This window comes from Megalops cyprinoides, chromosome 2 (assembly GCF_013368585.1).
Source record: "Megalops cyprinoides isolate fMegCyp1 chromosome 2, fMegCyp1.pri, whole genome shotgun sequence".
NCBI classification, from domain to species: Eukaryota; Metazoa; Chordata; class Actinopteri; order Elopiformes; family Megalopidae; genus Megalops; species Megalops cyprinoides.
In genome coordinates this window covers 4,398,292-4,420,504 of record NC_050584.1, presented here as the reverse complement: position 1 = coordinate 4,420,504, position 22,213 = coordinate 4,398,292, and the positions used below count along the sequence as shown (strand labels likewise).

Below are 22,213 nucleotides of genomic sequence, written 5' to 3'. Positions count from 1 at the left end.
TATTAACAAGACTGTTGAAGCTTCCCTATGCTATATAATTTTGATTTCATATGATGATCAAGAAGAGATGTTTTCAAACCACCACATCCAGCTAAACTAAAACTTGTAAACTATGTACATTAGCCTGGTGTCTGCTAAGCAAACGTGATAGTAATAATGGAACTGTGCTGTCTGAAACTGAGCTTTTGAAATTCTACTGAACAGTCTTGTTAAATTCTGTCGTGTGGCTAATCAGGTTTGTTCTCTTGGCAGCATGGGCAACAGCTGTACAGACACATTTACCTGGGCTGCAGGGAGGAAGACAATGTCCACAAGAACTATGAGTTGCTCTTTATCACCCTGGCCCTGATAACCATCGAGCTGGCCAACGAGGAGGTGGTCATCGATCTCATCAGTTTGGTCATTGCACTGCAGGTAAAACTAGCATCAGAGAGCAGCAGGGTAAAGTATGCAGATTCAAGCTACTGTGATCAAAAGTCAGCAATAAAAAGTCTGTTTGCTGTGATGTGATCAGTTGTTCAGTTCTAAAGTGCTCATGAAACTGACAGTTTGACAGCTCTTAAATGAACACATAAGACTATATGAGGTGCCCTAATACCTGGCCCACGATCAACTAGACTATGCCACCTTCAGTTTACAGAGGAGAAGGACCTCAACCCATCCCGTGAGCTAATAAATAAGCTAACCCCGCATACAGATAATAAATCACCAAATGAGAGATGAGTTGTAGAAAAGGATATGTAACAATTTATTGTAATCAGTATGTATACATTAGTTAAAAGGCTAAAAACTCCCACTGGAAGGGGGCTTCTTCAGTGCCAGCTCCAGCTCCACCCCGCCACTCACGCCAGGTTCCAGCTGGAGAAACTGAAGTGAACAGCAGAGAGGGAGAGAGAGAAAGCAAATATCCAAGCCACTACACACCTATATAATTGTGAATAAGCCACTGCAACCAAGCCAAAGATAAGTGCACATTCACTTAGCTTTAAGACACCTTGTGCAAGAAAGTCTCCCCAAACCAACCCACTGAAGAAGTGGCTACAGCAAGGAGGGGAACTGCATCCAAGAGGCCTCCCCCCTCCATGATGGACCGGCAACCTGCCACTGGGAGAAAACCCCCCCGCTATGGAGACACAGAGCTACAAGGTCACCAGTGGACATTACACTCGGTTCAGGCAGCAATAGGCTTGGAGCATATTCAACAATATAATCACCCTCTGACAATTTCATGCCATTTTAAATGTGCTGCTGCACTAAAGGGAAACAAACAAAAACTACTAAAAGGAAACGGTGTTTGGTATCATTTCAACCTAACAGAGACCAGAAATAAATAACACCGTTAGCAATTAACTGATTAAACTTTACCAATTAAATAAAATGAATTAAACTGAATTAACCCTTTAAAAAGCTCAAATTCACATTACATACTTCCTGTTCTAGATGAGGGATTACACACACAAAGCTCCTTAATTTGTAAAAAGTTTCACCGCCTACTGGCTTCACACTTGCACACAATGACCGCTGTGCGAAATCTGCAAGCAAACATTACAATTTTAAACAAACCAGTTTGTTCACTTATGTGAGAATACATGGAGTTGAAAAGTAATTACCACCTGTGTCGAGTTCTACGTGTTGCGCAGTCCACCCATGTAACCTTTAAAACAAATGAATTAACTGGATTACATACCCGATTAAAAAAGGCACAATATGAGCAGCAGCAGACTTTAAAACGCATGCCTTGTGGGGAAAATTACCCCACTATAGTCGGCCCCAGCAGCAGCAACAGAAGAGAAAGTGCCCCGGCTGTGAAATCAAGGTTTATACCTTCTGACTTCCCACACAACCACGCACACACTCAATCACACCTGAAACTCATTCCCCAATCTAGGAATGGAGTGCTTTGTATGGAGCTCGTCATTTTCCGAAGAATATACGGCTACCACTAATTACCACATACAGGTCCAAAAAATTTATAGAATATGGTGTTCTCCATGCCCTGACCATGTCATGTACAGTATCTACATCTGAGAGGGATCTGGGATAATGATAGGAAGCAATTTTCTCCAAACAGAAATCTGGTAGTAAATAGTAAAATTTGGAAAGAAAAAGGTAGTCTGCTTGATCAAAGTCCGGCCAAGAATGAAGCCAATAATTCTCACACTGCCTGTAAGAGAACAGTTTCCATGGACACAGATTTAAGGTGGGGTACTGTCAGAATCCCAGCAGTTTGATTTATCTTTTGCACCTAGATTCAATGGCCTTCAGTGGCAAACCCCAGTGTACCCTGTGGTCTCAGATCACCATGGCCCTGATCAGAGGGATTGTTAATGTTCTTGTCCATGTAAGGGTTTCACAGAATAGAAGGTAATTGTCTCTGCATCCAGGAAGTTCATGTCGCTGCTATTTATATACCATGAAAATCTCTCAGAGATCATATATTGAGATGCTGTGACCCCTACAGAAATCTTTTGAATATAACAATGGTTATTTTGGCAGATTCAGTTCTCAATCAGTTTTTTAAAAAGATCAAATCAAGATTGTTTTTTTTAAATTTGGTGACGTGTAATAAGGGGTTCTGCAGAATAATCCTCAGAATGGGGATTACTTGACCTCACTTTCAAGGTTAGAATTTAGTGTTTCTTAAAATAAAAAATCTGGCAGTGAATTTGTGAAATGATATGCATTCATGTCAATTTTTGCTAGAAGGGTTGCTAAAAATGTTGGTTAAAAAGTGATTACGCAAGATGCTTTTTCTTGCATTTCTGGATGCAATTTCATATGGGGAGCTGCTGAAGCAGTATTACCTGTGTTAAAGGTGGTGTGTGTGAGTGTATGTGTATGTTCAAAGATAGGGTTGCTGTTTTGCAGGACATAGTCTGGCATATTGTGGGCCAGTTTACAATTACAAAGTGATATACAAATCAACTGAAGATTTATATCCCATTTAGGCAATGTTTGATTATTCTTTGATTATTCTTTCTGAGGTACCACTTAGCAAGTCTGTGTCAATGGCCACACCACTTGCAGTAGTTTAATAAAGGACTATGTGAGTACACATGATGTGAATTGTAAGCATGCTACTGTCTTGTTGTTTCAGGATTTAGCCTTGTTCAATGATGTGAATATCTCCATGTTCATGCGGTGTGGCATCATGGCTCTGGTAGCGAGCTACTTAAACTTCCTCAGCCAGATGATTGCCATTCCATCTTTCTGTCAGCATGTGACCAAGGTAAGGTGAAAATTCTAGCAACATACCGTATGAGTGTGGTTCTCCAGTCTGAAGTAATCACCCACTAAGGACATTTGTATTCATAAGGTTGTATTCAGTCTTTGAATTGAATTGAAGAACCTTGGTACTGGAAAACTTGAATTTGATCATTGTGTGCGTGTTCTTTATACAATATTTGTCATTATACTTTCTTGCATGTGAAGTGAAACCTGGAATACTCCCAAAAGAACGTAGCTTAGGAAAAGATGATATCCAATATTTATTAATTAATGTTAAATAAAATGTATTGTGTAGCCCAAGAAGGCATACTGCTTATAGACTGAAGTGATTTTTTTAGAAATTTTACTGCCTTCATTAACCTCGTTCAGTAAATACACAGCTCACCTTCTCATAACATGTGTCCTCAGTGCTTTATGTCAACAGTAAGGAGACATGGATGTTACTGTGGCTTTGTAAGCCACCTTTTGCTTCAAAGAAAATTGCTTCACTTCCCTCTTTGAAGTGAATAGTGATTGTTGTTGACGTGTACCAAGATTGAAAGAGACCAATTAAAGTTCCCTTTGAAGTAAGCAGCTACAGAATGTGTGAACACATCGGAATACATCTATCATGAATCCTCATGCGTTGGGTGACCTGTCAGCTTAAGGGTACCTTGTATTAATTATCTAAGCCTAACCATGACCATTATAATATGAAGTCTTTTGGTGAAGGAGTGACAATGATATGCACAAGTAAAGAGCTCCATAAATTTGATTTCTAAGCAAATGTCCAGAGAGAAATCAGACTTGCTGGCCTGAGTTCCTGTGTTCAAATGTCTCTTTCCACGGTTTTCATGCCAAGCTATTTTAAACAGATTTAATATTTTGGAGTCACCTAAGGTCACATCATTAATTTGGACCAGAAAAATCTTCCTCTTGTACTTGTGTGCATAAAGAGCATTGTTATTTTCAAGGGGAATTTTAGTTTTTGCTTATATAGGTGTACTGGGTGTGGGATAGTGCACTACCTGAAATAAATAGCTTTTTCCTCTCCTGGAAGGTTCTGGAGACAAGAAACCAGGATGCACTGTATCTCCTGCCAGAGCATATCTTCAAGGATAAGTGCTTGTGAGTTTGCACACTTGGTCATCCCAAAATACCATGGTTAAACTAAGGCAGGGCATCAGACCTCTAAATGTCTTCTCCACCTTTGTCTGCTATCTTTTCCTGCAGGTTGCCCAGCACCCTGGAAAAGGGAAACAAGAGCCTGTACTTCCTGACCAGTGAGATTTCAGAATCGCTGGCAGGCCTTGGTTACAGTGTCGATCGGTTGTCAGTGCCGTATGTCCCACACGAGTCAGGTACGGGGGCTGACCGAGTCAGACACCAAAAGACACAGATAAACTCTGCATGCATTAGAGCAGTGACACAATTATTTGTTCAGTTCAATTGTTTTTTGCTCAGAAAAGGTTTGATCATGTGTTGTGCAAGTTCACATTTGAAAGTAACAGCACCAAAAAATCATAATCTGATATTGCTCTTTAAGTGAAAAAACAGTTGAGTCAGTCCTGAATAGCTCAGTGGTTCAGGCACATACTGAGTTCTCCAGTAGTGTCATCAGCTGAACATGACTGGGAGTACACAGCCATGTAAGAAATTGGCTTTAATCCGCCAAGGATAGGTCAGTAGTATGTCAGCAGAAATTGTTCATCTCAGCATTGTCTGTCCACCCATTAGGCACCTGCAGGTTGCTTGGATGATGTTAGTAAAGTCATACATATTCTGCAATTAACCCCTAGCTCAATGTAGCATGCTGAGTGACTTGTATTATGAAAAATAGTCAAGATTGGCATGTGACTGTAGAGAGGATTTCATCAACTCATGCAATTGGCGATTCAAAAAACAAGGCTACAAAATGAGTTCCATGAATTTGATTTCTGAGAATCTCTCGTAGGGTAGACAGTAACTCTCGGAATGCCTTCTGTCCACGTTACAGTGTTATATGGTTTCGTAATGAATTTATGCGCTTCGTAGCACAGAAGGCATTCTGTCCACGAAAAAAGGTCTGTTACATTTGGCGCCCCATATTGGACATCAGAAAGAAACAACTTGAAGAATAATGGGGAGTTTGGCAGTGGGTCGATTACATTTTGTATTTGTTTTATTTTTTATCTCTGTATCCAGGAATCCCACATTAGAATTCAGGCAGCAAATGTATTTTTAGCTGTAAAAGGCAGAGCCTGTCCTCAAAATGGTTGCGTCATTCGCCCACTGAGTAACACTGTGTAACAGTCCACAGTGATTGGCAATAACAACGTTCTACCACTGGGGAGCAGGATCAGTAAAATTGGCATGCTTACTGAATAGTGCCTGCTGCTTTCTTGGTTTTATCCATATGTTTATTGTGCATATTTGGCAATTTTATCATTTAACAACTAGATATGCCACACAGTTGTTTAGAACAGCTGCAATTCAATGAGAATTTGACCCATGCAGATTTGAATAGTGCCATCGAACATTTTAGCTATAAACATCAGTGATTTGTATTAAATTTGCAGTATGGGTCATGGTATTATATTGTAATATTATCCTACTTTTTTCAATTCCTTCTGGTTATTACATGTTGCATACTGAATGCTGTTGCGGTCCTATGATACAGTCATGAGTTTCATTCAATAGCAATTAAAGCAATTCTGTGCCTGTATGCATTATGTGTGTAGTATGTACAGGTATGTGTGGATTAGAGGTGTACAGAGATGTCGTTACCTGTATCTGTATCTGTTCAACTAACAAAATTATCTGTTTCTGTATCTGTATCTGTATAGTAGACCAGAAGTGGGTGTGGTTTACATAGGAAGTCATGTTATATCGGGCAAATGTATTTTTCGTCGTTTTGTTTTTTTCCCCCCCAATATTTTGACTGCGGACTGGAGGAAATTAACACATACAGCTAAAAACTACAGGTTCTAAGCTTCATTTTGATGTATAGGTTGCGGGAGTTTCTCGCTAACCCTACAGTCACGTGGACGACACAGGAGGGAGACAAAGCGACCGGCTGCCATTCATTTTCAATGAGAGTTGGCGATAAACGGCCGTTGCAAAGCCAACTAGGCGGGGCTAAAATAGACTAGAAGTTTTTATGCAAATACTGAGCGATGCGACACGGCAACTACCAATAGGAGTGAAGGCAGCAGTGACACACATTGCTGAAACAAACGATGCAACATTTTGATTAGCTCTCGCACATGACGCCTCCTCGATGCGAGAGCTTCTCTGAATGATAGCCGGGAACGGTCACCTCTCAGCCCGCTGCCTGCGTTGCCCTGGGGGCGATTACAGAATATAGCGAACACTTTTCAGTAATGTATAGTGAATGAAACGACTTTCGACTGTTTTTTTTAATGAAGCAAATTAACACGTACAGCTAAAAACTACAGGTTCTAAGATTCATTTTGATGTACAGGTTGCGGGGGTAATCCAGCTACCACACCAGGCTTTTGTCTCGCTAGCTCCTGCACCTGACTCGGTGGGGGGGACTACAGAAAAATAGCGATCACTTTTCAATAATGTGTAGTAAATTAAACGACTAGTTGGTGAAATTCAAAGTTTTCTGTTGCAAACAGAATGGGTATCTTGTGGCCATCCACAATGATATGAATCGATATGAAGAAACATAATGGCTGATGCACAGACTTGTCAATCATGGCTTTTTCCGAATAATAACGAGCAACTTCGGGTAGAAGAAATATTTCTTCCATCGCATTATTTGTGCTTTCCAGAATAAGGTATTCGGATTCGGGTACATCCCTAGTGTGGATGTAGATGTGCATGTGTGTGTTTGCACACATGCAGTGTGTTTGTGCACGTGTGTGTGTGACTGAAAATCCTCCCTGTGATATTTCTCCAACACCTCCGAAAGATGAAGATAGTCTCTCAAAGAGAAAGAGTGTTGTGGACATTATCTCCATCCAAGTGGACCTCCTGTCCAGTAGCCAGTCTGACAAGGTCAGTCCTCCTCCTTTGTAGTGTATGTGAATATTGAATATTTCTACACATATTGAGTATGTAGAACTTTTATGTTGACTGTATTTAAAGCAATTACATTCCATTTTCCATTTACATTTTTGTGCCAGAAAAGGTGAACAAATCTGAAATTTAAAAACAGTAAATCATTTTGTCATTGTTCATTGTGGCAATGTTTAATCACCCTAAACCAAGTGCTTATATTGGTTTTCACCCAGTGTATAACATTTAAGAATTTGAATTTGAATTTGGCCTACGGGCATTCTTAACCAAAGGCTTAACCTTATGGTCTAGGGGCGCCTGCAGGATTTCATCTTAGGGTACGCACAGAAACTTGACCACGCATGCGTGTGCATACACACATCGAGACAGAGCTGAGAGAGAGAAACGCCACTGATTGATTAATGAATAATTAAATATGGCCTACCTATTTGAAGTTTACTCTCTCTCTCCCGGTCGATTCGAATTGTTTGAGCACTTTCTCACAGACCTTTGATCACATAGCTTAACTGAAGAGCGTTTTGCTGGAAGAGAAATATTTTGGGACATTTTAAAATGCTTAACGTGGCTTAACGTTTTCCTCTCCATTGACGCCCATTATAAGGAAAAAGCTTAACGTGGCTAAATGTCCCAAAACAGCCATCAGTGATCACCAAATTTGTCTGACATCTCACATGTCATAAACACTATCTCCTGACAAAAAAGCAAAACTGAAATTCAATGAAAGGGGTAGCCTAACTATCTTGCGTTAAGCCGTTTCTTCTCCATTGACCTCCATTATAAGGAAAAAGCTTAACATAGCATTATGGACCAAAATAGCGACATATCAGGACTAGACTTCTCTAACACATTTCATGACCACATTCAAGAACCAATATGACGACCTCATGGGTTTAATATAAACACTGACGTTTTCACTGAAGTTTTCCCCATAGGAACTCATTATAAAGACATTGCTTGCGGCTGGCCTACAGCTGGCCTATTGGGAATAGCTTAACGCAAATATTCATGGTTAACCTCTTACGACATCACTTGAGCCTACACTGGGGTGGTGATCAGCAATGTGTAGGCCTTCTGTTGCAATAAGGAACATTAAGGCTTTTCTGCCATTATAAGAAACAAGCTTAATGTGGCTTAATGTACCTAAACATCGATCAAAGAAGACCAAATTTCTCTCACATATCTCTTGCCATAAACACTTTCACATATCAAAAAATCAAAACCGAAATCCAAGGAATATGGTCGTTATCTTACGTTAAGCCTTTCCCTTATGCCCGGTACTTAATAAAGTCGGTGTGTCACAAGTTTGTTTGTTTTACAGCTACTTTTTCAGTGTGCTACACCTAGTTAGCAAGCTAATTTCTACTTAATTAGAAATTGAATAAAGCACAATAAATTCCAAATGTTGTTAAATGCTCATGCTATTATGATGAAAATGGTCTATGCTTTAATTCTGTCAGACACAATTGTGTCGTCTTTTACATGTAATATTTGACGGAAAAGCTGGCGCAATAATGCGCCAACCTCCATCAGAGACATTATATAGGACGTTAGCTTGGTACCTAATATTACTCATTGTGTAGCTTTGCCCCGTTTGTGTGCCGCATAGCTATAATTGTGACAGTAGAGTGGGCTGTGGGCGTTCATTTTCGCCTTAAGAATATGATGCCTTTTTCGGGGTTACGCCTTTACCAACAAAGCGATTGGTCGTTTGATGTAAAAGCGGGACTTCCCTTAATGCACACTGAGCGTTACGGCCAATGCCATTCATATTTCAACGAGTGGTCTGTCTCCGACACACCCCTCTCTCTCTCTCTCTCACTCTCAATTTTCAATTTCAAATTTCAATTCCAAAGAGCTTTATTGGCATGACACATATACACATACACATCTCTCTCTCTCTCTCTCTCTCTCTCTCTCTCTCTCTCTCTCTCTCTCTCTCGGGGAGCGCTCACAAATCGGAAATCTCGTGGTACGCACAGTGCGTACAGCCATACACCTGCAGGCGCCCGCGTGCTTTGGTCAACCTTTTGTACGATAAGGTATCTTCATTTCAGTGTTCAAATAAAATGAAACACTTCATTTCTTGGCACTGAAATTAGAAATTATTAGTGAAGCATTATTAGTGAAGAAATTATTAGTGAGGCAATGATAACCGATTTGTTAAGCCCAACTCTACCCACCATAACTTATTGGCATTATGTTTAAATAATACAATTCATTGGTAGAGCTTCATAACAAGTACAGCTGACATCTGTGTTTTAGGTATTCATTGTGTCTATGTCTATGTCTTAAGATGATGCATAGTTTTCTCTCATCTAAAGACAGTCCAAAACAGCCTGATTCAATCATTCGATAATTCAATACCAAATTTGATTCCATTTTATCACTCAGTGTTCCTGTCCTCCTCTCTTGTTCACTCTCCTACTCTACCCTCTGCAGCCCCAGATGGCCGAGGAGATCACCTTCGAGTCTCTGAAGAAAGCCATCGGTGGGTGGAGTTATTTGACATCCTCTGTTTTTTTCTCCATTTGTCAGTGTCACTCCAGTATTGTTCTCCTCAATAGGCTACGTAAGGACATCCACATGTCTGCAAATAGGCATAAATACTGAAAGTCATATGTCCAGTCCATCTTTTTACAGTGTGAGGAAGCAGAGTTGACAAATTTTAACATGAACATTAAACAGTGATATTCCTTGTCTTTCAAAAGAAAGCTGAATCACAACCTCTGGCAAAAATTGTGGAATCACCACACTTAGAAGATGTTCACCCAGCTTTTTTACTTCGTAGCAAATAAACAAATCACAGACAATTTTTGTTGAATAGCTGAACATTATGGCTTTGTGAAACATACCTCAAACAAATTAAATTATTTTAATTAATGGCATATATTTTTCCAAATCAAGTAGATTCCATAAGTTTGGTGATTCCATAATTTCTACCAGGGGTTGTAGGAGCATAATTAGAAGCCAGACAGCTAGTTTTGTGACATGAAAACTAGGACACTGAACTATAGTAATATATTTCAACAATCATGATGGGTTATGTAAACTTACAGTAACTAACTTGCACTATTAGTTTTCTTTAGCAGACATGCTATTTGTGTACACATAATAATACTGTTTATTTTTCTCCTTTTCTTGAAATATAGCTAATACTATTGCAAAAACTGGTAAAACATGTTTGTCAATTATTGCACATAACAGGTCACAATAGTTACTGTTCCTTGTGTGAGTGATTTCAAAGCAGTGCGCAAGACTTGTTCAAAGAGAGTTACAGTTGACTGCTGGGATTCCACAGAATGGCCAGAATGCTTGTGCTTAGTCAAATTATCCACAGAAGCTATTGAATTTTGTCAAATGAAGGAGCACTTTTCAGAGTCACAGGATCTGTGGACACACGTGCTCCAATGACATTTTCAGATCAGAACCCAGAAGATACAGTAAATCACAACCAGATATGTGGAGCTTTATATCATTGCAAATCATGTTAATAACTTGAGAACTGTTAACTGGTGAATCTGTGTTTGTGTCTGTATATATATGTTTATCCATCTGCATATCTGCATATCTGAGTTCTGTGTTCCTCTGCAGACACGTCTGCCACAGAAGAACAGGAGAGGAGACGGCAGGTGATTGAGAAGTTTCAGAAAGCTCCTTTTGAGGAGATTGCTGCTCAGTGTGAATCAAAGGTTAAAATTATATTCTGTATTATTTCAGTCTGTGTAGTTATTTAATATGATGTTAATTTATCATTAAATTGAACATGAATTCATAATGATCAAAAAACAGTAATGATAACACAATTGCGTTGTTATATTTTGCATTGAATATATTGTGCTAAAAGATATGCATAAAAATGGAATTTGTGTCTTTTTTGAATTTCATCCTTTAAAAGTTCCACAACTATACAAAGGGATCCATGCAAAATACGTCTTGTAGTAATTCTTTTTGACAAACAATTTGTGCTAGAACAGTAAACATTTAACGTTTGGTGATAGTCTTGTAATGTATTCCACCAAATACTGAATATTATAGTCAGTATTAAAAACAGTACTGTTAAGAATTTTGGACACACCAATTCATAGAAGGCTTTTTCTTTATTTGTACCATTTTTCACATTTTAGAATAGTAGTAAAGACATCAACATTATGAAAAAACACAAACTGAATTATGCAGTGACCAAGAAAGTGTTAAACATATCAAAACTATTTTATGTTTTACATTCTCCGAAGTAACCAAAAAAAAATATATATACATATTTTAATAATTTTGAAAATAATTAGAAAAAACATTTCAGGCATTTAATCATAAGTCTTTAGATTAAAATGTCTTTGAATGCATGGTTCCCATTATTTTAATCAGATGTGTCCGAACTTTTGACTGGTACTGTAGATCATTTCTCCAAGACTGTTAATCTAGATATTTCCATGTCTCAGCACTTAAACATTTTATATATTTTTTTCCTACAGACAAAATCATTGCACAACCAACTGCAAAAGATCTTTGAGCTTGCAGTCCGGTAGGTTTCTCAGATGCTTTTCAGGTTTAAGTTTCAACTCTCTTGTACTCACATTACCAGCATCCTGTACACTGTTGTTTGTGTTTTTCAAATGAGGCCAACCCCTGTGGTAAATGGAACAATCAAGTCCCAAGTAGATCTGTCTTCAGTAAAATCTGTTACAGTTTTATCACAGTGTCAGTCATCATAAGTCTGTCTGTCATAAATCTTACAACGGCTGCATGCATGTATAAAGCAAACCAGATAGCAGCTATAGAAGCATCAAAGTATGAATGTTAAGTGGTTATGGTAGTATCACCTTACTCATGTTCTCCTCACATTCTTGAGTGTGTTGTCGTCTTTTCTTCACTCCAGACCTCCACCTAGGCCATCAGGTGCTGTGACGATCATATCGGGCCACGCCCAGTCCGAGTCTGTCCCTGTCTACAAGATGAAGTTCCCAGACCTCTGTGTCTATTAGTCCTACCACATGTCATGGCATCTATAACTTCTTTATATAACTGCTTGATTAAGAGACTACCTCTATTCCAGATGCTGTTTACGTGATGATGACAAACACCTTGAATTGAAATATTTTTGCAGGTATCTTTTTTTCACGTGACTTGATATAGACAGATTCTTCCACAGGAGAAAATTGTTTAAAAAGCCTTAAAAAAGGCTTGGTTAAAATTTGTTTACTAATCTATGCATACTGCTTATCTTAACAGTGCAAAATTTGCACGGGATGCTAAAGCTTACCAAAGAATGTTTTCAAATTAAATTAGTATATATACTGTGATGGAGGAAGTGTGAAGCAATGGAGCAGTGGTGATGGCCTGAATTACTTCAGTAAATAAATGGATAATATTACAAATATAAGGCTAATGTACATAATATAATGGAGGTGGTAACAGTGAAATTGTCCCCTGAAACATATTTTATGATGCTGCTGGCATCTTGACTTGTGTCCTGAGTAAGTTCTCTCTGTGTTGGAATGTGACAGCAGAAGCTGTGATGCTCCCCTGAAAAAAAAAAAAAAGATTAATTTTGGAGTTTGATCACAGGAACCTCAGCCTGGACAGGAATGGATAAACAATGAGTCCAAATTAACATCCTCACTCTAAACAAAAAAATCTGATCCATGCCAGTCAGCAGGATTATTTTCTGAGGTGTGTAGCCATATGCATATGGGAAATTATCTGCTTTGTTATGTATTATGTTATGTTATTGGAGGGTCACTTTAAAATGCTTTGTTTCATGTTAAAAGACTGTATTATTTCATTCTGATAATGGTGCAACACATTTTACTGGCAATGTTTTGAAAGTAAGATTGTATATATCATAAAAATATTTTTGTAAGATGATGCTGAACCATTTGTCTCACCACATATATTCTGCTCTGGTTATTTACTCAGTATTCAGAAAATCCCTTGTGCTCATTTTTTTTGCAGTAGTATGTAATTCTTTTACAGGCCAAGTCTATTCTAACAAAAGTATTTATCTGTAGTATCAATTAATTAAATTAAGTGGGATTTGTTCACGAATCTGGCCAATGCTTGAGTCTACTAAAATATTTTACAATGTAGCTCATTTCAAACTTATATAAAAAACAGATACATGCAAATGCAAGCAAACTAAGCAAAAACAGGCAGCAAAAGTACACATAAAAAATACCTCCTGCCTTTGAAATAGTGTCTGCTAGTTACACAAATGGTTCTAGGGGGGTTACAATCAATCAGGTGTTTTTTTTTTTTTTTTTGTATTTGAAAGTATCTGTGGATGCATATTCTTTTATTTAAACACTGTCTAAACACTACTATACTATATAAGGGAGGAGGAAAGGAAAGGAGCCGTGGATGGAACATCAAGAATGTCCACAACAAAGGCCATATCTTTGAGCAAAAGAGAGCAACAGTTAATCATGATTTGACAACAGTCCTACGTGCAGATATCTTACAACGGTTTATGTTAACAGCCATTTACCCTCATTTAATGACCTTTGTATGCTGTGATGGATGTTTGATCACATTTGTCATTTTAACAGACAAAAACCCTTATAATGTGATAGAGAATGCTGTCTGCATTGCTCTGCCCAATAAAAGGTTTTATTTTGGTCCTCTGATCAAATTCACCCTTTTGTTTATGTCACAGCAACCATTTACAATCACACAACACCACTCTCTGCTAGAGATGCCTCAATGCCTGTGTTTGGAATGAAAGGCTACCTATTTACTGTAAAGAGTCTGTCATTATTACAGACAGTCCACAACATGGACAAGCAGATTACAAAAACTGCAGGTGTATGGAGGACAATGACTTTTTCAGCTTACACCTTGACCAAGTCTATGTCAAGAAGCCTATGACAGATTGAATAGATAATAAATGAAGTTTTGAATTAATTTATCGTTGTTGGATTATTGTTTTATGCATTTCAAAGCCCTGTTGTGGTGTGCACTTGCTGAACTCATTGCGAAATTGAAATGAATGTTACAACCACAGCCTAACAAAAATTTATTGTGCAGAATGTCAGTTTAGTGTAATTGCCAAGGGTTTGTAAATATATCTGTATCGTTCTGTCCTTGTGATGATACTTTAAATAATCAATGAATTGTTTACCTGAAAATGATGATGGACAAAATTTTATGCCAATGCAAATTGTCAACCCTCTCTCATTGTAGCAAATGAGAAATTATCCTAGCGGAGACTTTGATTCCTTTTGAAAAAGTTGTTGGTAGTGATAGTAATTCCAAATTAACAGTATATAATGATATCCTCCAAAGCTTGTTGCCAACATGCCCCTGCGCAAGTTTTCACACACATCAGCATTGTCCATGGTTCTAAATTGTCCGACTGAATGTAACACGTGACCGTTTTGAACGTAAACATGTATGTCATTTGTGCTTCATTGTTGGTATTTAATTTATCAGTTTAAAACATTCAGGAGGTGTGATCAGATAGTTGTTCAACAAGTGGGAGGACTGAAGTGCATGCAAGAAAACAAGCGGAGAAAAACCAAGAGCTCTTAACGTATGATAGAAATCCATTTTTTTTTTTCTTGGAAGTACTTATGTCTATCACATCTCCAAGATTGTGGCAGTAGAGTTGGACTGATGTTGCAGGGCACTTCACTGCCACTCACTGGCTCATTTGTATTGGCCGCATTCAGCTATACAGTGCCATGCAAAAGTTTGGACACCCCTGGTCAAAATTTCTGTTACTGTGAATAGTAAAGTGAGTAGAAGATGAACTGATCTCCAAAAGGCATAAAGTTAAAGATGAAACATTCTTTTCAACATTTTAAGCAAGATTAGTGTATTATTTTTGTTTTGTACAATTTTAGAGTGGAAAAAAGCAAAGGAGCACCATGCAAATGTTTGGGCACCCCAAGAGATTTGAGCTCTCAGATAACTTTTCTCAAAACCACGTTTGACTGCAAAAGACCTTCAGGAAGATTTAGCGGACTCTGGAGTGGTTGTACACTGCTCTACTGTGCAGCTGCACTTGCACAAAAATGACCTTCATGGAAGAGTGATCAGAAGAAAACCTTTCCTGCGACCTCACCACAAAATTCAGTGTCAGAAGTTTGCAAAGGAACATCTAAACAAGTCTGATGCATTTTGGAAACAAGTCCTGTGGACTGATGAAGTTAAAATAAAACGTTTTGGCCGCAGTGAGCTAAGGTATGTTTGGAGGAAAAAGGGTGCAGAATTTCATGAAAAGAACACCTCTCTAACTGTTAAGCACGGGGGTGGATCGATCATGCTTTGGGCTTGTGTTGCGGCCAATGGCATGGGGAACATTTCACTGGTAGAGGGAAGAATGGATTCAATTAAATACCAGCAAATTCTGGAAGCAAACATCACACCGTGAAGATGAAAAGAGGATGGCTTCTACAATAGGATAATCATCCTAAACACACCTCAAAATCCACAATGGACTACCTCAAGAGGCACAAGCTGAAGGTTTTGCCATGGCTCTCACAGTCCCCTGACCTAAACATCATCGAAAATCTGTGGATAGACCTCAAAAGAGCAGTGCATGCAAGACAGCCCAAGAATCTCACAGAACTAGAAGCCTTTTGCAAGGAAGAATGGGTGAAAATCCCCCAAACAAGAATTGAAAGACTCAAAAGCTACAAAAAGTGTTTACAAGCTGTGATACTTGCCAAAGGGGGTGTTACTAAGTACTGACCATGCAGGGTGCCCAAACTTTTGCTTCGGGCCCTTTTCCTTTTTTGTTATTTTGAAACTGTAAAAGATGGAAATAAAAAGTAATCTTGCTTAAAATATAGAAATAAAGAAATGTGTCATCTTTAACTTTATGTCTTTTGGAAATCTTGTCATCTTTTACTCGCTTAGCTATTCACAGTAACAGAAATTTTGACCAGGGGTGCCTAAACTTTTGCATGGCACTGTATGTGGAGTATTACTCACTGTGGCCAGAGCATGGTTAAATCTTTGTAAATCTTTTTATATCGCAGATGCCTTTATGATTGAAACTGTTGAAAGATATTATAAAGCACATCTGAGATCGTTTTATTTTATTATTCCTCTCCCTGAAAGTGTATTAAAGCAAAATAATGAAGATTAGCTGGGTACATTTTTAGATAGATAGCTAGATTATTTTTTTTTTTATTTTTCCTGAACTAGCTATTTGCCTAGCATACCTACCTGGCACAGCAGAAGGTATATTGCCCATCTAAATACATAATTTCTAAAGAAAACATTGAATGTTTCCAGGCAAATGGAGTTTTTGCTGCATGGCACATTTGTAGTTTTACTCACAGTGCCCTTACTAGGCTACAAGTGAATGAAAATAGCAAAATGCGTTAAAATCAAACTACCAACTACCTGTTATATTATGTACCAACTGATCTTAGAAAATATTCAAATCTGTCAAGTTGGATGACGTTCCACATACTAGTTAATTGCTAGTAAATGACAAGGAGCTACCTAGTAGTAAGACTAATTGTTTAACATCATTACCGAGATTGGATGTAAATTTTGGTGTAATCGAATGTCCTTCTGTCACTGCATGCATCACAAGGTAATTCAAGGACTTTTTTCAACACAGACTCTTGTTGACCAACACCACTGTCAAAAAAAGAAAGCTGTGAGAGCCTGTTTGTTTTTTAGCATGACTATGTGAAAGCAGTAAGAGTATGCCTATGCCATTTGTAAGTGCTTTTACATTCAGGAAATCAGTAAAACAACATTAAAAAACATATAAAAGTACTGACTGCTTACAGTTATGTACTATCACATTGGTAAAAATTCATTAAAAATTAGGGCTGTCGATCAATTTAAAAAATTGACTAGTTAATCGCACAATTTGCTGTGATTAATCACAATTAATCACTTTTTTTCTTCTTAAGACTAAGCTTGTAATAATGGATATTTATTTAAATCTAATTTGAAAATTTTAAATCACAAAATTAATGTAGAATCAACACAAAGGAAGTATATTTAAATTCAAATACTACTGTTTAATACCATCTTTCCCAGTAATGACACATTGTTTGAGAAATCTTTCCAACTAGGTGTGAGGAACCTGGCTTTAGATGACCTATGGCCCCAAAAGTGTTTGTTGTGTGCATTACATTTTATTTGAAATGTACTATAAAATATACAAAAATATTTTACTGCTCTTGCAGTACAGCATTTTGTGTGTGGATATTCTAAACAAAAATGCACAATTCTGCTATTGTTCTTAAGGAGAGAAAACATCAGCTTCATGTTTGGACAGTATCTAAACCGCATGCCTTTGTAATATCTATTGGATTTCTTGATTTCTCGTGTGCTTTGTGACACGTTCAGCTCACAAAATGCAAAACCAAACATAAACGCAAGTACTTCAACCTGCACACTGATGCTGCTCATTCCCGAGTGCATTTTGTGAGACATGTTCATGGAAATTGTACACCTCCACCTACTGGTGAAGATGGTGTAACTTCATGCAATTTCGACCGAAGTGGTGCCTGTATTAGTTGAAAGCTTTTTAAAGTGAAACTTTCCGCCTAAAACTCCATCCTTGTCCTCATCCATCTTTAGCCAGGATGGGTCGGTTTGGCGGCACATGTCGTCACAGGTCATAGGTCAGCCGCCTCAGGAAGTAAACAAAGCGCAGCTGTGTTCATTTTTTTTAACGCGTTAAATATTTCAAATTAATCGCAAAAATTAACGCGTTAATTTCGACAGCACTATTAAAATATTTTTTTATTGAGGGCCATTATATCTTTACTGAATTAATAAAAATAAGTAATAAAAAAAAGAATACTTGCTTAATATTGTTGAGACTGAGCACATTGTGATTTGACATTTTTTAATCATAGTTCTGCTATTACACTACACTATTTCAGTTTATTATTCAGATGTAGTATAAAGTAAGTAACTGTAATTCTCTTCTACTAATGGAGATTGTTGTTTTAGGATACCAATGCAGAACATGAATTATGCAAGGATGCTCAAAAGAGAAAAGACCAAAAAAAATCTAATGTTAAAACATGCATTTGCATCAGCTGTGACTGAATTAGTTGGCTTGGTGTTTTACTGTACCCGGGCTTCCTTTTCCATATCCCCAGGCCTCCAGTGTAGCCCTCCACTCTGCCAGCAAGATGGTGGCCATCTTCTCACAGTACCAGTTCCCAAAGTACTGCTGATGGGCTGTTGGTTTCCTCTCCCTTTGGTACTTCCTGCAGATGATCACATCTATTTTCTCTATGTGTTTTCTTGCGGGAGTGCAACACGGTAAGTTGCAACAGGGTGAGGGATGGCAGGGAGAATGAAAGAGATCACTGCAGGAGGTAAGGACTGACCCTCTGGCTGGTTATCTGCTCAGGACCTGACATTGGTGGCTGTGGAGCAGGAATGCCCTGATGTAAAATCCCCACTCTCCTGGGAACAGTCGTGCATACAATACATAAAATTAGTGTTTGTAATGCATAAGTATATCATCTAAAAAGTGATTTCGCTTAGATAGGTCTTTCCCGACTCCCCACTGTGTCATGGTAGTGCCATTGACCTCAGGGAGTTGGATGGTGGTCTCCCGCATCACATGCATTGCTGAGGATTTACTCCCTGATGTGACTCCTTCATAAAATCTTGTGTTGGGGAAGGCTGTGCAGAGCTTGATGAAAATGGCCTCCATAACCCTGTTGCAGTCAGGTCGCTGAGCAGGACTGTGAGCTCCCACAAAGCACCCGCAAAAAGATGGCTGATATTAGTGTCAATCAAGAACAAATGAAATGGCAGAATGTGGCAAAGTGATCATCATGCTTGTTCTTTTCAAAATACTATGTCATGCTCTCCATGCCCATTGCCACAATTCTGTTAGTAGCCTTGAACCATCCCTTGTTGAAGGTGGATTGGTGGCATGGAGTATACACAGTCCGTTCCTTATTATAGTTCCATAGAGCCTCCCACAGGGCTACAATGTGGCTGGACTCCTCCCTGGACAAGGCAAGACTGCAGTTCTTGAGGGAGACCAAGTAGTCCACCAGCTCCTGGAAAGCTCTATAGCCTTCAGTATTGTCAGGTTTGACTAAGTTCTAAAGTAAAAATTTTTTAGGAAAAAAAATATCCTTTGTTTCACCTCCTCTGTCTCCATCAGTCCCAGATGTCCTGCCTGATCCCTATGTCCTGCTAAGCCTCGAGCATCCTCCTGAGCAGGGTGGACCCATAGCAGTCTCTGTCCACATGCAGGACCTCAGGAGGTGGCATCTTGGCATCCTGGTACCCCTTCAGAATGCGCTCAATCATAGGTCCCAGACTGAAGTCCGAACTCGCTGTGAGTACGGACGTGATGCCTGTACTCATTGTCGATGTTTGTGGCCCAGGCAGCAGTTCCAAAGCTGTGACACACCAGCTTCCTCACCACCTTCTTGGTCAAATCAATTTTCAGGATCCATCCAAAGTAGGATGTGATGTAGACCTTGGTCTCCTGCAGCCTGTGTAGGACATCTTGGACAAAATAAATACATTAACTGAAAGGATGTGCTCCTGAGAAGCACATTCTGAGGAGAATTTTGCCTAACAACAAGCGCTCCTAGACAGAGCTAACGATCAAGCCTACCTGCAATGTTGCCATGGCCCTGGTCAGTGCAAAATGTTTAAATAAGAGCTTGAGACTTAGTTGCTCTTCTGGTCCGTTTTTGCAAGAGTGTTCTCCTCTTTTTCCTCAGTGGATCTGCTGCTGTTAAAAATGTGATTGGTTTATTTTGTTTATGCACCATCCTTAGTCATTGTATCTAGAGCCAAATTTAAGGTGCAGCCATGTGATTTGCTTCATTTACAAATGATACATCCATGACAGATTTCTGACTTGTTCAAACCAGTCAAACATTAAAGCCCCATCAACTGCACAATAGAAAATTATAACTTTTATTAGACAAAAGCAGAGTCCATATTCTCCTCTGAAACAGCCCACTAACATTAATGTCTGTAATTCTTCCATTCATGCCAGCTTTTCCCCCATAGGCACTTTCAATGTAAGGCCGTGAAAGCATCACCTTTATACAGAGGCTGACAATGGGGTTTATTGCAGTCATATGGCATTTAGCTTGTGAACTTACTTCCATTGGCACAGTTATTTAGCAAAAGAGCCACAATTCTGTGTGGGATATGCTTTATTGTTCGTTGTACAAATTTGGGAAGACTCTCTTTGCATCAGCTATGTGAGAAGTGATAGATTCAATTCAATTCAATTCATTTTTATTTGTACAGCGCTTTTTACAACACAAGTTGTCACAAAGCAGCTTCACATTGTTCCCAGGCCTGAGACGCCCTGAGAGCAAGCCTAAGGCAACAGTGGCAAGGAAAAACTCCCTATCAGGAAGAAACCTTGAGCAGAACCGGGCTCAGAGGGGGAGCCCATCTGCTTCTGGCCGGCACTGAGCAGATAGAGTTAAAGACAAGTTATACAATGTACTTTAAGACATTTACGATTGATAGACAATAGTAATTAACAGCAGAGCGATTATAAGAATGTCTCCTAGGATGTCCGGTTCTTGGAACGCAGTTGGTTTTGATGGGCAGGGCAGCGAGGTAGCAGGACTGGAAAACGGGATGAGACACTTGGGCTACAGCTCCGGACAGGAGTCCGGAGCAGGGATAGGAAGCGAACAGAAAACAGTGGTTAGTGGATGATAAGAATGGCAGGGATGTAGAACAGAGAGGCAGGAGAGGAGGGGCAGTGAAAAAGGTGCCAGTGTGCAACAAGGAAAAAACCCCGGCAGGCTACCATTATGGCAGCATACCTATTGGACGGGAGGCAAGGGACCGGCATAGTCATGAGGACGACCCTAAGACAGTCAACACCAGATCACGGCACAGAGTCCATTAAAGCAATGACCACTTAGTCCGCCAGAGACTCTATGATCCACGCCAGCACCAGGCCATGTCCCTCAGCTGAAGGATTTACTATATAGATATGTTTTGAGCCTAGACTTAAAGGTGGAAAGAGAGTCTGTTCCCCGAATCTCAGTGGGTAAGCTAGATATCAGTGAAAGAGAACAGATGTAGCTAATGCTCAGATTTTCCACAGAAGTCACTGTGTGAGGGTTTTGCCATCTAAACATGGAATTATGGGAAACATGGTTTCCCCAGTGAGCTCTTACTCAATGAAATTGTATTTATTAGTATAATTTGTATTTATTAGTATAAAAAGCACCCATAGAGGTCCTGGCAGTCAGATGTAGACCTTTCTACCTCCCAAGAGAGTTCACAACAGTGATCATCGTTACTGTTTACATCCCCCCTAGCGCTAATGCTAATGCTAGCGGGGCCCTGGGTGAACTCTATGGGAAAATCAGCAAGCTACAGATGGCTCACCCCAATGGCTTCTTCATCGTCACTGGGGACTTCAGCAACACAAATTTAAAGACAGTACTTCCGAAATTCCACTTAAATGCACATAGCCACTTTATGGAAGGTGTAACTTTACAATTTACTTGCACACTTCTGCCTGCCACCTTTTCCATTTCATGTCTTGATATTTTGTCTATTTATTGTCTTGATATTTTATCTATTTCTTATCTTGTGTATGCATTCACTGGCTGAATGTAGCACCATGGGTCCCAGGTACACACATCGAGACAGAGCTGAGAGAGAGAAACGCCACTGACTGATTAATGAATAATTAAATATGGCCTACCTATTTGAAGTTTACCCTCCTTCTCCTGGTCCCATTGAATTGTTTGAACACTTCCTCACAGACCTTTGATCACATAGCCTAATTGAAGAGCGTTTAGCTCTTGTCTCTCGGGACATTTTAAAAAGCTTAACGTGGCTTAATGTTCCAAAACTGCGATCAAAGATCACCAAATTTCTCTCGGACATCTCTTGTCAGAAACACCTCCTCCTGTCAAAAAATCAAAGCTGAAATCCTAGGAGTATGGTCGTTATCTCACGTTAAGCACTTTCCTCTCCATTGACGCCCATTATAAGGAAAAAGCTTAACGTGGCTAAATGTCCCAAAACAGCGATC

At 39.1% G+C, this 22,213-nt stretch overlaps 1 protein-coding gene across 3 annotated transcripts in view; it reads left to right on the top strand.

Moving 5' to 3' along the window:
• LOC118772976 (protein EFR3 homolog A-like) overlaps window positions 1-12,266 on the top strand; it is a 93,138-nt gene extending 80,872 nt beyond the window's left edge. For 2 of the 3 annotated variants that reach the window (XM_036521687.1, XM_036521688.1), the window contains exons 15-23: window positions 253-414; window positions 3,098-3,229; window positions 4,268-4,335; window positions 4,441-4,568; window positions 7,127-7,212; window positions 9,673-9,721; window positions 10,825-10,922; window positions 11,703-11,752; window positions 12,107-12,266. In XM_036521687.1, the coding sequence (XP_036377580.1) occupies window positions 253-414; window positions 3,098-3,229; window positions 4,268-4,335; window positions 4,441-4,568; window positions 7,127-7,212; window positions 9,673-9,721; window positions 10,825-10,922; window positions 11,703-11,752; window positions 12,107-12,212 (879 nt within the window). In that variant the 3' untranslated portion in view covers window positions 12,213-12,266. Of the gene's footprint in view, window positions 1-252; window positions 415-3,097; window positions 3,230-4,267; window positions 4,336-4,440; window positions 4,569-7,078; window positions 7,213-9,672; window positions 9,722-10,824; window positions 10,923-11,702; window positions 11,753-12,106 lie in introns of all 3 variants that reach the window. The other variant, XM_036521686.1, reaches the window with a different exon arrangement.
• Window positions 12,267-22,213: the final 9,947 nt, after the last annotated feature.